This window comes from Carcharhinus amblyrhynchos, unplaced genomic scaffold (assembly GCF_965287045.1).
Source record: "Carcharhinus amblyrhynchos unplaced genomic scaffold, sCarAmb.v2.hapA scaffold_44, whole genome shotgun sequence".
Taxonomy (NCBI): Eukaryota; Metazoa; Chordata; class Chondrichthyes; order Carcharhiniformes; family Carcharhinidae; genus Carcharhinus; species Carcharhinus amblyrhynchos.
Genome location: NW_027649785.1, coordinates 191,091 through 205,552, shown reverse-complemented (window position 1 = coordinate 205,552; position 14,462 = coordinate 191,091). Strand labels below are relative to the sequence as shown.

At 47.4% G+C, this 14,462-nt stretch overlaps 1 protein-coding gene across 2 annotated transcripts in view; it reads left to right on the top strand.

Moving 5' to 3' along the window:
- The window catches only part of LOC145337191 (metastasis-associated protein MTA1-like), a 113,391-nt gene that overhangs the window by 75,664 nt on the left and 23,265 nt on the right, over window positions 1–14,462 (top strand). For both annotated transcript variants that reach the window (XM_080182000.1, XM_080181999.1), the window contains exons 8-12: window positions 703–805; window positions 1,936–2,035; window positions 5,825–6,013; window positions 11,535–11,609; window positions 14,353–14,411. In XM_080182000.1, coding sequence (XP_080038126.1) covers window positions 703–805; window positions 1,936–2,035; window positions 5,825–6,013; window positions 11,535–11,609; window positions 14,353–14,411 — 526 coding nt within the window. The remainder of the gene's footprint in view (window positions 1–702; window positions 806–1,935; window positions 2,036–5,824; window positions 6,014–11,534; window positions 11,610–14,352; window positions 14,412–14,462) is intronic.

Genomic DNA, 14,462 nt, shown 5'->3' with positions numbered 1-14,462 from the left:
TGCGAACCACTGCGTCACCATGCTGTCCATAACATGAAGTTTTCACTTAATGTCTCTACCATTTCCTTATTTCTCATTATATTTCCCTAATCATAGACTCTACGGCATGAAGACAATTCTTTCGGCCCAAACTGGTCCATGCCAACCAAAAAGCCCATCTAAGCTAACCCCATTTGCCTGCATTTGGCCCACATCCCTCTAAACTTTTCCTGTCCATGTATCTGTCCAAATGTTGTCAATGTCTCTGCCTCAGCCACTTACTCAGCAGCTCATTCCACCCACGTCCCATCCCCTGTGAGAAAAGTTGCTCCTCAGGCTCCCATTAATTTTTTCCCCTCTTAACTGAAACCTGTGCCCTCTAGTTCTCGATTCCCCAACCCTGGGAAAAAGACTGAGTGCATTCACCCTTTCCATTGCCTCTTATACACCCCGATAAGATCATCCCTCAGTCTCCTGCACTCCAAAGAGAAAGGTCCTAGCCTGTCCGAATGTCCACCTCTAAAGGGTCCACATTTATTTCACTAATTATATGCCAAGTAGAAGCTTTTGCAATCTGTTTTTATGCTGTTTTTCGCTTATCCTTCCTTTTCTCTCAATGTTATCAATTCTTGGCCACTGTTGCTACATTTGCCAGAGTCTTTGCGCAGTCTGACGTACACCTGTTCTTTACACTGGCGGATTTCTCCTGTTCTGTTTCCTCAGATGAAGAGGATGAGAGAGACCAGTTAAAACTTGAAGTAAAAATCTGGGATCCGGACAACCCCCTGACTGACAGACAGATAGACCAGTTCTTGGTCCTTGCACGGTAAGTCCGCCAATTGCTCTCAGTCCTGTGCAGCTGTAGGTTTGGGACAAGGGCCCGGTAAATTCTGGTGGTCTCACTGCCCTTTTGTACCTGTGGAGAGGGACCGGTGATGGAGCCACCATCACAGTGCCTTGTTATTGGCCGCTGGGGGGACAGAAACATGAGTGTAAACCAGAGTCGATGCCCTTTCATCTTCCAGCTGGAGGGAATGGGGAGGCACTGTTGATTGAAATGATTGCAGTCTATCTGGAAATGTCCCAAGAACAAAGAACAGCACAGGAACAGGCCCTTCAGCCCACCAAGTCTGTGCTGACACAATGCCTCTCTAATCTAATATTTTCTTGCCTCTACGTGGTCCATATCCCTCTATTCCCTGCCTATTCATGCATCTATACAGATGCCTCTTGAACGTTGCTATAAAATGTGCTTCCACTACCACCTCCTGCAGCGCATTCACTACCCCCTCTGTGTGAAAAATCCACCCTGACACCTCTTTTAAACTTCCCCCTCTCACTTTCAAGCTGTGCCCCTGAGTAATTGACCCTTTGACCCTGGGAAAAAGATTCTGACTGTCCACTCTTTCCAAGCCTGTCATAATCTTGTAAACCTCTACCAGGTTCTCCCCTCCCCGCAGCCTCCAGATTTCCTCTAGATTTCTGTCAGAAAGCCAGTGAGAGACATCCACCTCCAGGCTGCTCTGGTCAGCACATCATCCAAGCTGCAGTGAGAGGGAATGGTGGTGGGTGGTCTATGGTGGTGTGCGGGAGGGGGGTTGGACATTTTGGGCAATGGTCCTGGCTAGTCTGGTCCTCCTCTAGGGCAGTCTCCGCAGGCCCCAATCTTCGTCCGTGTTAAGATTGTTAAAAACCTTTAATTTGCCGGTAACCTTAGGTGCCATTATCTCTCCCTCAGTCGCGGGTTGTGGCAGAAGATGCCATTCTGCTGCAGCCTCGTGTGCGAGGAGCGCGGCTAAGTTGATTGTTTCGGGCTTGAAGCTGAGCCCTGCTCACAGTCAATCAAAGGATGAATGATGTACTGGGGAAGGTGTTACCCTGCTGCTCAGGTGGAAGCAGCTCCCGTCAGGGGATTAGTACTGCCTGTTTGTGATGGTTTCTTCCTGTGTCCTGCAGATCTGTAGGTACGTTTGCTCGGGCCTTAGACTGCAGTAGCTCCATACGACAGCCGAGTCTGCACATGAGTGCTGCCGCTGCCTCCAGAGATATCACACTGGTAAGGAGGGAGTTTTTTTGTGGCTCTCTGATATATTGCAGTTGTAATGTTAAATTATAAAGTCATCCTGTCTCATTGACTATTTTCCACCGCACCTACATTAACTATACCACTTTAAATCCTTAAGTTTATTAGTGTCACAAGTAGGCTTACATTAACACTGCAATGAAATTACTGTGAAAATCCCCTAGGTGCCACACTCTGGCATCTGTTCGGGTACACTGGGTGCTCCAGTTTCCTCCCACAATCTGAAAGACGTGCTAGTTAGGTGCATCGGCCGTGCTAAATTCTCCCTCAGAGGAAACCCGCACAGACACGGGGAGAATGTGCAGACTCTGCACAGACAGTGACTCAAGCCGGGAATCAAACCCAGGTCCCTAGTGCTGTGAGGCAGCAGTGCTAACCACCGTGCCACCCTAATCTTTCTTGTACAAATGCAATCTCAGTATTGATAGGAACAACCATTACAGCCCTTGCGCTGTACCGTCCGTTGTATTGCTACTATTGTGCTGAATGAGTTGGATTCAAACCAGATCCCGCAACTCATCCGGGCATCCACGAGGCACTGTGGACTGTCAGCAGCAGCTAAATTATTTTTTCCCACCAGCCAGCCAGGGAATCGACCCCAGCTCATTGAAGAGTGCCAGGCGTAGCATTAGGCCTAACTAAAACTGCACTGTCAACGCAGTGAAGCTACAACACAAGATTGCTTGCATGCCCAACAGTGGAATCAGCATGCCACAGTCTGTGAGCTAAACGATCCCAGAACCAACAGGCCAGATCAGAATTCTTGAGTCCTACCACATCCAGTTACGAATGATGGTGGCCAGTTAAACGACTTACCCTGAAGGAGGAGGCTCCGTGAGTATCTCCGTCCTCAGTGATGGAGGAGCCCAGCAAATCAGCGCACAAGACAAGGCTGGAGCACTTGCAGAAGTGTCGAGTGGATCATCCACCTCGGCCTCCTCCTGAGGTCCCTGCGTGACAGGTCTTCAGCCAATTCACTCCGCATGTTAACAAGAAATGGCTGAAGATCATAGAATCCCTACACGGCAGAGAGAGGCCATTCAGCCCATCGAGTCTGCACCAACCACCATCCCACCCAGGCCCCATCCCCATAATCCCAACATTAACCCTGCTAATCCTCCTGATACGAAGGGGCAATTTACCATGGCCAATCCACCCAACCCGCACATCTTTGGAGTGGGGGAAGAAACTGGAGCACTTGGAGGAAACCCACGCAGACACAGGGAGAAGGTGTAAACTCTGCATGGACAGACACTTGAGGCTTGAATTGAACCCAGGTCCTGGCGCTATGAGGCAGCAGTGCTAACCTCTTTGCCACCGTGCTAAAGGCGCCAGCTGCAGCAACAATCTCATCAGTCTGGACAATATCCCAGCAGTAGAGTCAAAAACAGGCTGAGCCCTTAGTCACAGAATTATCTAGTTATGTTCACTCCACAAAAAGCAGGGCTAATCCAAAGTACTCAGTTACCACGCTATCAGTCCACTCTCCATCATCTGCAGAGTGGTGGAAGTCATCGTCGACAGTGCTGTCAAACAGCAATAACTCTGTCCTCTGCTCCTGACATTGCAGCCTTTACCCCAACATAGAAACAAGAACCAAGCTTGAGGTGAGAGTCATGCCAGCCTCCGTCAAATGATGTCAGGGGCATCGAGGAACCCCAGTATTGGGAATAGGGAAACCATTCCACTTTTTTATTCATTCAGAGGATGGGGGCATTGCTGGCTTATCCAGAATATGTTGAGCATCCCTAATTGCCCTTAAACTGAGTGGTTTTCTAGGCCATTTCAGATGGCATTTAAGAGTCTACCGCACTGCCGCTGGTTGGATTTGTACCAAAAATGCAAACACAAAATAAGATGGTTGTGGTTATTGTAGGCCAACCATCTCAGCCCTGGGACCTCACTACAGAAGTCCCTCAGGGTAGTGCCTCAGGCTCAGCTATCTTCAGCTGCTTCAGCAATGACCTTTCCCCCATCATAATGTCAGAAGCAGGGATATTCACTGATGATTGCACAATGTTCAGCACCATTCGCAACTCCTCAGATACTGAAGCAGTCCCTGATTAAATGCAACAAGATCTGGACAATATCCAGGCTTGGGCTGACAAGTGACAAGTCACATCGTAACACACCAACGCCACGCAGTGACCATTTCGAACAAAAAAATCTATCTCCCCATGACACTCAACGGCACTACCATTGTGGAGTCCCCCACAACCAACATCCTGGGGGTTACCATTGACAGTAAACAACTAGCTATGTAAATACTGTGACAGGAGCACCTACAGTAGGTCAGAGGCTGGAAATCCTATGGTGAGTAACTCATCTCCTGACTCCCCAAAGCTTGTCCACCATCTACAAGGCAGAATACTCTCCACTTGCCTGGATGGGTGCAGCTCCAACAACACTCAAGAAGCTCCACACCATCCAAGAGAATGTAGTCACTTGAATGGCAACCCATCCACCACTTTAAACCTTCACTCCTTTCACACTGGCATATGGTGGCAGTAGTGTGTACCATCTACAAGATACACCACACAAATTGCCTACGCTCCTTCGACAACACCTTGCAAACCTGCAGCCTGTACCATTTAGAAGGATAAGGGCAGCAGGTGCATGGGAACACCTGCAAGCTTCCCTTCAAGTCACTCACCATCCTGATTTGAAATAGTATTGCTGTCCCTTCACTGTCACTGGGTCAAAATCCTGGAATTCCCTCCGTAACAGCACTGTGGATGTACCTACACCAGATGGACCACGACAGTTCGAGAAGGTGGCTCGCTGCCTCCTCCTCAAGGGCGGGTGATTGCTGGCTTTTCCAACAATATGAACGTCCAATGAAAACATTTATTTTAAAAATTGGGCCCATTGAATTTGAGCAGATTGTTTAGAGAAACAATCCGGTTAATCCCACTCACTTGCTTTCATCTCCTGCAAGGTTTGCCTTTCAGTCATCTATCCAATTATCTTTAGAAAATAGAAGCAGGAGAAGGCCGTTCAGCCCTTTGAGTCTGCTGCCATTCATTATGATCATGGCTGATCATCAGATAGGCTCATGTTGAATCTGTGCCTGTCACCCTCCCAAGGTGACGCGTTTTAAATCCAGAGCACTCGCTGTGCTAAATAGTAATACTCTGCATATTCTAGTACACTGCTCGAATCAGTCTCATGACATGAAAACCTGGACCAGCCTCCCAGACATTGACTCTGTCTATACTTCCTGCTGCCTCGGCAAAGCAGCCAGCATAATCAAGGACCCCGGCCGGACATTCTCTCTTCCATCTCCGTCCTTCGGGAGAAAGATACAAAAGTCTGAGGTCGCATACCAACTGACTCAAGAACAGCTTCTTCCCTGCTGCTGTCAGGCTTTTGAATGAACCTATCTCGCACTAATTTGATCTTTTTCTACACCCTTGCAACGACTGTAACACTACATTCTGCACCCTCTCCTTTCCTTCTCTACAAATGGTATGCTTTGTCTGTATAGTGTGCAAGAAACAGTACTTTTCACTGTATGTTAATAATCTGACAATAAATCAAATCGATTGTAAATGCTGCTATAGTGTCAGCAATGTCAACTATTCCCCTTACCTGGTTGCATGTCCTGTGGATGAGATACTGTACTACTTGTCCAGTGAACAGTGTAACCAAGTGCACACTGCTGGTCAAGTCTGGGGGAACGTGTAATTGTCCCGGGGAGGGGGGGGTTGTTGTTTTCAACGGATGTTCATTTATTGACTCCCACCGTGTTCCATGTTGCAGTTTCACTCAATGGACACGCTACATAAAAATAATTACGACGTGTCGAAGGCGATCTCAGCCCTGGTGCCACAGGGAGGGCCCGTGCTCTGTCGGGATGAGATGGAAGAGTGGTCGGCCTCTGAAGCCAACCTGTTCGAGGAGGCCCTTGAAAAATATGGGAAGGATTTCAGTGACATTCGACAAGATTTTGTGAGTATGACTCAAAGTTACAAGCAAAGTTTAAAGTTTATTTATTAGTGTCACAAGTAGGCTTACAGTAACACTGCAATGAAGTTACTGTGAAAATCCCCTAGTCACCACACTCAGGTATGCTGAGGGAGAATTTATATGGCTAATGCACCTAACCCGCACGTCTTTTGGACTGTGAGAGGAAATCAGAGCACCCAGAGGAAACCCACGCAGACACGGGGAGAGTGTGCAGACTCTGCACAGTCAGTGACCCAAGCTGGGAATTGAACCTGGGTCCCTGGCGCTGTGAGGCAGCAGTGTATATCTCGGGAGAGGCCCTTGTAGTCTGAGTCCTGTACCTGTCTTGCCTCTGACATTTCTCAGTATTGAAATACACTGTCGTCAGGACAATGGGCTTATTCTGCACTGTCCCAGCAAACACTGATGTGAAGATGCCAGCATTGGACTGGGGTAAACACAGTAAGAAGTCTCACAACACCAGGTTAAAGTCCAACAAGTTTATTTGGTAGCAAAAGCCACTAGCTTTCGGAGCACTGCCCCTTCATCAGGTGAATGAAAGACCTTCACCTGGCAAAGGGGCAGCACTCTGAATGCGAGTGGTGTTTGCTGCCAAATAAACCTGTTGGACTTTAACCTGGTGTTGTGAGACTTCTTACTGTGTTTACCCCAGTCCAACGCCGGCATCTCCACATCAGTGTTTGCTGGGACAGTGCAGAATAAGCCCATTGTCCTGACAACAGTGTATTTCAGTACTGAGAAATGTCAGAGGCCATGTCCATATCCTTACACCCATCCTTAGAAACTGGAATCTCAAGACTGTAAGAGGTTTTGAAAAGGGAGAGCAAGAGACCGGGGTTACTTAAAGGTCAGACGCAGCAATGTTCATTCATATAATGCCAAAAACCCCTCAATCCGCTGCACAAGCGTTATTAAACAACATTTGGCAGTCAGCCTTGGTCCTAGAATCCTTGAGGTAAAGTTAATATCCGCAGAGGAACATAGACTCACTGATGGCAATCTTATCGTCATTTGTGGTCGGAAGATGGTGTGGGGAGGTGTGTAGATTATAGTGTTATCAGGGGCCAGGTATTTAAGGTCTCTGGGCACAGGGGACAAATACTGAAGTTTGTAGATGTCACAAAGCACTGTGTTTGAGGTTTGTGGATGTGTTGTTCAGGATAAATGCCACCTCTAATGTCAGAAGGTGCAGGGTGGATATAATGTGTAAAGAAGTCTAATTCCTGCAGTGACTCTGCCCTTTGGCTCAGTTCCACTGTATTTGCAGTGCACATTGGTGTCCCCTGGTGGTATGTGGACAGCACTGTAACACATGCCACAAAGTGGCTGATTCAGGAAAACCATTTCAGCCACACGTGATGTCTGCGTTCCTCGATATTCTCGTTTACACTGTGGGCTGAGTGTGGGGGATGCAGTAATGTCGAAACACTCACACACGTGCAGAATCTGTGCCGGTAGCTCACTGACCCCCTTGAATCAGGAGTTATGGGTTTGCAACCCCGGGACTTGAGCACTCAATGCAGGCCCACACTGGATAAGAGGCCTCACAACACCAGGTTAAAGTCCAACAAGTTTATTTGGTCGCAAAAGCCACTAGCTTTCGGAGCACTGCCCCTTCATCAGGTGAATGAAAGACCTTCACCTGACAAAGGGGCAGCACTCCGAATGCTAGTGGTGTTTGCTGCCAAATAAGCCTGTTGGACTTTAACCTGGTGTTGTGAGACTTCTTACTGTGTTTACCCCAGTCCAACGCCGGCATCTCCACATCAGTGTTTGCTGGGACAGTGCAGAATAAGCCCATTGTCCTGACAACAGTGTATTTCAGTACTGAGAAATGTCAGAGGCCCTGTCCGTATCCTTACACCCATCCTTAGAAACTGGAATCTCAAGACTGTAAGAAGTTTTGAAAAGGGAGTGCTGCACTGTCGGAGGTACCCTCTTCTGAAGCCATTCATCTGTCGCTTTGGGTGGGTGGAAAAGACAGCATTGTTTTTGAAGATAAATAGGAAGCTTCTTGCTCAACCAACACTGCCAATAACCGACTGTTCCCCTTGTTTTTGGGATCTTGCTGTGCACCAACTGGTTCCCATATTTATCCGTATAAAAGTAATCAAGTAACTGTGAAGCACTCTGAGACATCCTGATAAGCCCTTTACAAAAGTTCCTCAAAGCCCAGCAGCTCTCCCTGCAGTGGTCCAGGAGGGTTTGGTTCTGAGTTTGTATCATTGCTATAGGAGGAGGTTGTGGGAGAGGAGATCAGCACTGTAACCTCCTCCTGCCCTTCAGGCACATGCTTCTCTCAGGTTACATGCACAAAGTGGTGGCCTTGGCAGAAAAGGCCATTGTTGCCTCAGTGGCAAAGGAGAATATAATCACAGAATACGACAGTGCAGGACAGGTCCTTCGGCCCATCAAGTCTGTACCGACGTGTGAAAGGTCCTAATCTGTCCACCTAATCCCACTTGCTCCCACTTGGCCCATGGCCCTGAATGTTACAGCATGCCCAGTACTCATCCAGGTACTTTTTAAAGGATGTGAGGCGTCCCGCCTCCACCACCCTCCCAGGCAGCACATTCCAGACCCTCAGCACCCTCTGGGTAAAAGTGTTTTTCCTCAAATCCCCTCTAAACCTCCCACCCCTCACTTTTAACTTGTGTCCCTCATAACTGACCCTTCAACCAAGGGGAACAGCTGCTCCCGATCCACCCTGTCAGTGCCCCTCATAATCTTGAACACCTCAATTCGGTCACCCCTCAGTCTTCTCTGCTCCAATGAAAACAGCCCAAGCCTATCCAACCCCTCTTCATAACTTAAATGTACCACCCAGACAGCATCCTGGTGAATCTGTTTGCACTCTTGCGGTGACCAGAGCTGCACACAGCCGTGGCCTCACTAAAGTTCTGTACAACTCCATCATGACCCCTGCGTTTATAATCTATACCCCGATTGATAAAGGCGAGTGTGCCATATGCACACTGTTAACCTGCCTTTCCGCCTTCAGACATCCATGGATGAACACGCCAAGGTCCCTTTGTTCTTCGGAACTTCCCAATGTCAGACCTTTCATAGTATACTTCCTTGCCAAATTACTCCTTCCAAAGTGCACTTTTAAATTCCATCTGCCACTTATCCACCCATTTGACCATCTCGTCTATATCTCCCTGTAACCCAAGACATTTAAACCTCACCGTTAACCACTCAGCCAATCGTTGTGTCGTCGGCAAACTTACTGATCCTACCTCCTGTGTAGTCATCTATGGCATTTATAGAAATGATGAAGAGCAGGGAGCCCAGCACGGATCCTGGTGGTAGGCCACGGGTCACTGGCCTCCAGTCACGAAAGCCGCCGTCTGTCATCACCCTCTGTCTCCTACCGCTCAGCCAAATATGAATCCACCTTATCAGATCACCCTGTATCCCATGTGAATTAGCCTTCTTCATAAGTCTCCCATGTGGGACTTTGTCGGAGATGAGGGTTTGGACCCTGAGATGAGGGGGTTGGACTATGAAGAGAGACTAAATAGACTGGGTCTGTACTCTTGGAGTTTAGAAGGATGAGGGGGGATCTTATAGAGACATATAAGATAATGAAAGGGATGGATAGGGTAGAGGTAGAGAGATTCTTCCCGCTTAGAAAGGACAGCAGGACTAGGGGGCACAGCCTCAAGATAAGGGGGGCAGTTTAGATCGGAGTTGAGGACGAACTTCTTCACTCAAAGGGTGGTGAATCTCTGGAATTCTCTGCCCGTTGAAGTGGTGGAGGCTGCCTCGCTAAATATATTTAAGTCACGGGTAGATAGGTTTTTGACAGACAAGGGGAATTAAGGGTTATGGGGAGAAAGCGGGAAAGTGGAACTGATCCACTTCAGATCAGCCATGATCTTATTGAATGGCGGGGCAGGCTCGAAGGGCTGGATGGCCGACTCCTGCTCCTATTTCTTACGTTCTTACGTTCTTAAAAGACTTTGCTGAAATCCATTTAAACTACATCGCTGCACTACCTCATCTAGGCACTTGGTCACATGGCCAAAAAAATTCAATCAAATTTGTTAGGCATGACCTCTCTCTGACAAAACCATGCTGACTATCCCTGATCAAACCTTGCCTCTCCAAATGGAGATAGATTCTCTCCTTCAGAATCTTCTCCAGTAGTTTCCCAACCACAGACGTGAGACTCACTGGTCTGTAGTTCCCCGGCTTGTCTCTACAGCCTTTCTTAAATGGTGGGACCACATTAGCTGCTCCCCAGTCCTCTGGCACCTCCCCGGTGGCCAGGGAGGAATTAAAACTTTGGGTCAGAGCCCCTGCAATTTTCTCCCTCGCCTCCCACAACAGCCTGGGATACAATTCATCCGGACCTGGTGATTTGTCCACTTTTAAGCCTGCCAATAGCTCCAATACCTATAATAATTTTCTCCAGAGCCTCAGTCGCTCCCTGAGTTCCATAAATAGCTCCTCATTCTCATGGGTGATGACAGATGTGAAATATTTGTTTAACACCCTCACAAAATCCTCCACGCACAGAATTCCCCCTTGGTCCCTAATGGGTCCTATTCTTTCCCTGGTTATCCTCTTCCCATTGATGTACTGAGGATTTTCCCTACTTTTGCCAGCCAGAGCTTTCTCATATCCCCTCTTTGCTCTCCTAATTGATTTCTTAAGCACCATCCTGCACTTTCTGCACTCCACTAATGCCTCTGCAGATTTACTCCACTTATACTTCTTATAAGCCTCTTTCTTCCTTCTCATTATATTCTGAATGTCTCTGGTCATCCATGGTTCTCTGGGTTTATTGCACCTTCCTATTATCCTCGAAGGAACTTGTTGGGCCTGTATGCTCCCCATTTTATCTTTTAACATTCCCCCACTGCTCTTCTGTAGATTTTCTCTCAAATAACTTGTTCCACCCAACCTTGGCCAGATTCTGCCATATTTTGTGAAAATCTACTCTCCCCCAGTCCAAAACCTTTTTCTGCAATTTGTCTATTTCCTTGTCCATAACAAATTTGAATTGAACTTGGGTGACACAGTGGTTAGCACTGCTACCTCACAGCATCAGGGACCTGGGTTCAATTCAGGCCTCAGGTGACTGTCTGTGTGGAGTTTCCACATTCTTCCTGTATCTGCGTGGGCTCCCTCTAGGTGCTCCAGATTCCCCCCTCAGTCCGAAGATGTGCGGGTTAGGTGGATTGACCATGCTAAATTGCCCCTTAGTGTCAGGGCATTAGTAGAGTAAGTACGTAAGGTTATGGGGATAGAGCCTGGTGGGATCTTGGTCGATGTAGACTTGATGGGCCGAATGGCCTTCTTCTGCACTGTAGGGATTCTATCGTTCTATGAACCTAGTGAGATGGTTCTCTGTTCCTCCAGAGCCATTTTTACAGCCTCAGTTATGATTACTGCTTTTACTGCACTGTGAGTTGTTGGAATTTTGGGAGATGGGTGGGTGATGTCGGCTGCTTGAAATTATTATTCTGGACTCTTAATATTTCTCCTGTTGCAGCTCCCGTGGAAGTCGCTAACCAGCATAATCGAATACTATTACATGTGGAAGACAACTGACAGATACGTACAACAGGTAGTGGGTTCTGCTTTTGCACGATACTGAACATTGGTTAGAAAGTAACTCACCTTGCCTAGGCTGGGACGAGCTGGTAGTCTGGTTGCTTCAATATTGGCACTTGGCTTCCTCGACATACTGGTACCAAATCCACTCCCCCGCTGCTTTAAATTACCCATATCGTTACTATACTACAGTTGCTTGGATGGCTAAATCATTGAAGAGTTTCTGCTCGTTCTTGTAATTCAACTATTGGTAAGTGTTTTGATTGAAGTTGGTGACAAGACTAAGTTTAGCTGTCACCTCCGACTATAAAGATTAGGGGATAACTGATTAACCTCATGACTCCACGATTAAAAAGGTGTTTTATAATTTGAATCACTCAAAATTACCACGTTCTAGTTATACTTAAGTTCTCTATTAAATAAAATTTTCTGTTCTTTATAATGAGATTCCTTACGAGAAGGAGACCATGTGAAGAAACTATCCAATTAATCATTCAACCCGAAAATTTTTTCCTCTTTCACATATCTAATTTCCATTTGAAAGTTCTTGTTCAATCTGTATCCATTGCCCTTGAGGGAGCACAGTCCAGATTCAAATTACCTGTGTAAAGAAACACCTCCTCCCCCACTCCAATTCTTTGTCCTCTGGTCACTGGTCCTCCTGGGAAAGATCCACATACCAAAAATCCAAAATTGCCGTAATTTTGAACACCTCATAGAATCATAGAACCCTACAGTGCAGAAAGAGGCCCGCAAGTCTGCACCGACCACAATCCCACCCAGGCCCTACCCCCATATCCCTACATATTTTACCCAGTAACCCCTCTAATCTACACATCCCTGGACACTAAGGGGCAATTTTTTAGCACAGCCAATCAACCTAACCCACGCATCTTTGGACTGAGAGATGAAACCAGAGGAACCTCCATTAAATCTCTCAAATTTTACACTCGGGAGCAATCCTAGTGTACTTGTCAGCCTATCGATGTTAATTCATCAATTTATTTTGATACAGCCAGCAATGACAGATGTTGTGTTGCACAGGGTCAGAGTGCTTTCTGTAGTTGCACCACTAGATTAGCAAGGTAAAATCTGGAATGATGCTATCACCATTTTGCACATGCAGACATTTGATGGGGGTTGATGTGCTTCTCTGTACAAATGCTGTCACTGACCTTCCTGTGCTTTGTATATGTGATGATGTTGGAACTGTATGATGAGTACTTTGTGATCTACTGTTGCATTGCACTCGAGTAAGGACCATCATACCATTATAGCAACATGAGCTTTTCTGGCCAATAGTCAAAAATCGAACCATGAGCATCCACAGCAAATGTAAAAGTGTGCTTGTTCTGCGTATGAAATTTCAGTTCAACAGTGACGGGGGAGTGGGTTTTGGGACGGGGAGTGACGGGGGAGTGGGTTTTGGGATGGGGAGTGACGGGGGAGTGGGTTTTGGGACGGGGAGTGACGGGGGAGTGGGTTTTGGGATGGGGAGTGACGGGGGAGTGGGTTTTGGGACAGGGAGTGACGGGGGAGTGGGTTTTGGGACAGGGAGTGACGAGGAAGTGGGTTTTGGGACAGGGAGTGACGGGGGAGTGGGTTTTGGGTTCATTAGTTCCCAGTTATCAACATCTTTCCCATAACTACATGTTACAAGACTGCAACTAATGTGACGTGGGAAGAATACTCATAATTTCTGCCTTTTTTGCAGTGGGAATCCGTGGGATAACAGCAGCCCAACCCTGGGTCCCACTTGTAGATAGGATGCTGTTCACATGAGACTGATTGCTTTTCTGCTCCCTCGGATGGTGAGGCTGTGTGAGGCGCTGGCCTCTGCTGGTGTGAATTCTTACAGATTCTCAATTTAAAAACCCGCACTTCACCAGCACAGTGAACAGGTCAAGTAAGGAATGACAGCTGTCCAAAACTAACTGTGCCTGTCACTTTGAAGCAAGGCGAGACTGCTGATGTCCTTCCCAGAGACTCAGCTAGGCTCAGCTCAGCAGGGCTACTGCCTGTATTTGTATTCTCACAGTGGAAGTTCAGTGTAATGGTTAACTCTGTCCTACTCGAACTGTGATCCCAAAGATAGAATGTTGGCGTCCTGGTATTTTTATGAGGGGTAGGAGGCTGTGGATGTAGTAGATTTTGTTATTCATCCATGGAACGTGGGCATTGCTGGCTGGCCAGCATTTATTGCCCATCCCTAGTTGCCCTCGAAACTGAGTGGCTTGCTAGTCCCTTTCAGAGGGCAATTGAGAGTCAACCACGTTGCTGTGACCCTGGACCATTCGGCCAGACCAGGTAAGGACAGCAGATTTCCTTCCCTAAAGAGATATTAGTGAACCAGATGGGTTCTTCTGACAATGGATAATGGTTTCATGGCCATCAGTAGATTCTGGAGTCACATGTAGGCCAGACCGGGCAAGAACAGCAGATTTCCTTCCCTCAAGGGCATTAGTGAACCTTTCTTTGCCATGGCGGGATTCAAACCCGGTGTCCAGAAGATTCTCTGGATTAATAGTCTAGCGATTAAATCCACTTGGCCATTGCCTCCCCGGTGATGCTTTGATGCCGTGGGTTCCCAGTGGTATTGTCCCAGGCAGCCTCGTGTGGACACAATGGTGACCAGCAGCACATGGAAAGCTGATCAGTCCTCCAGGCTGCGTTTCTGAGTTTTTAAGGGTGTCAGCTTCAACAAAGATGGGGTGAGTCTGAAGAGGTGGCTAATCACAACCCTGTTTTCCTTCCAGAAACGTTTGAAAGCAGCAGAAGCAGAGAGTCGACTGAAGCAGGTGTACATCCCCAACTAGTGAGTGCTCCCATGAGCTTGTCTCCTTCTGTACATAGAACAAGGTGTCAG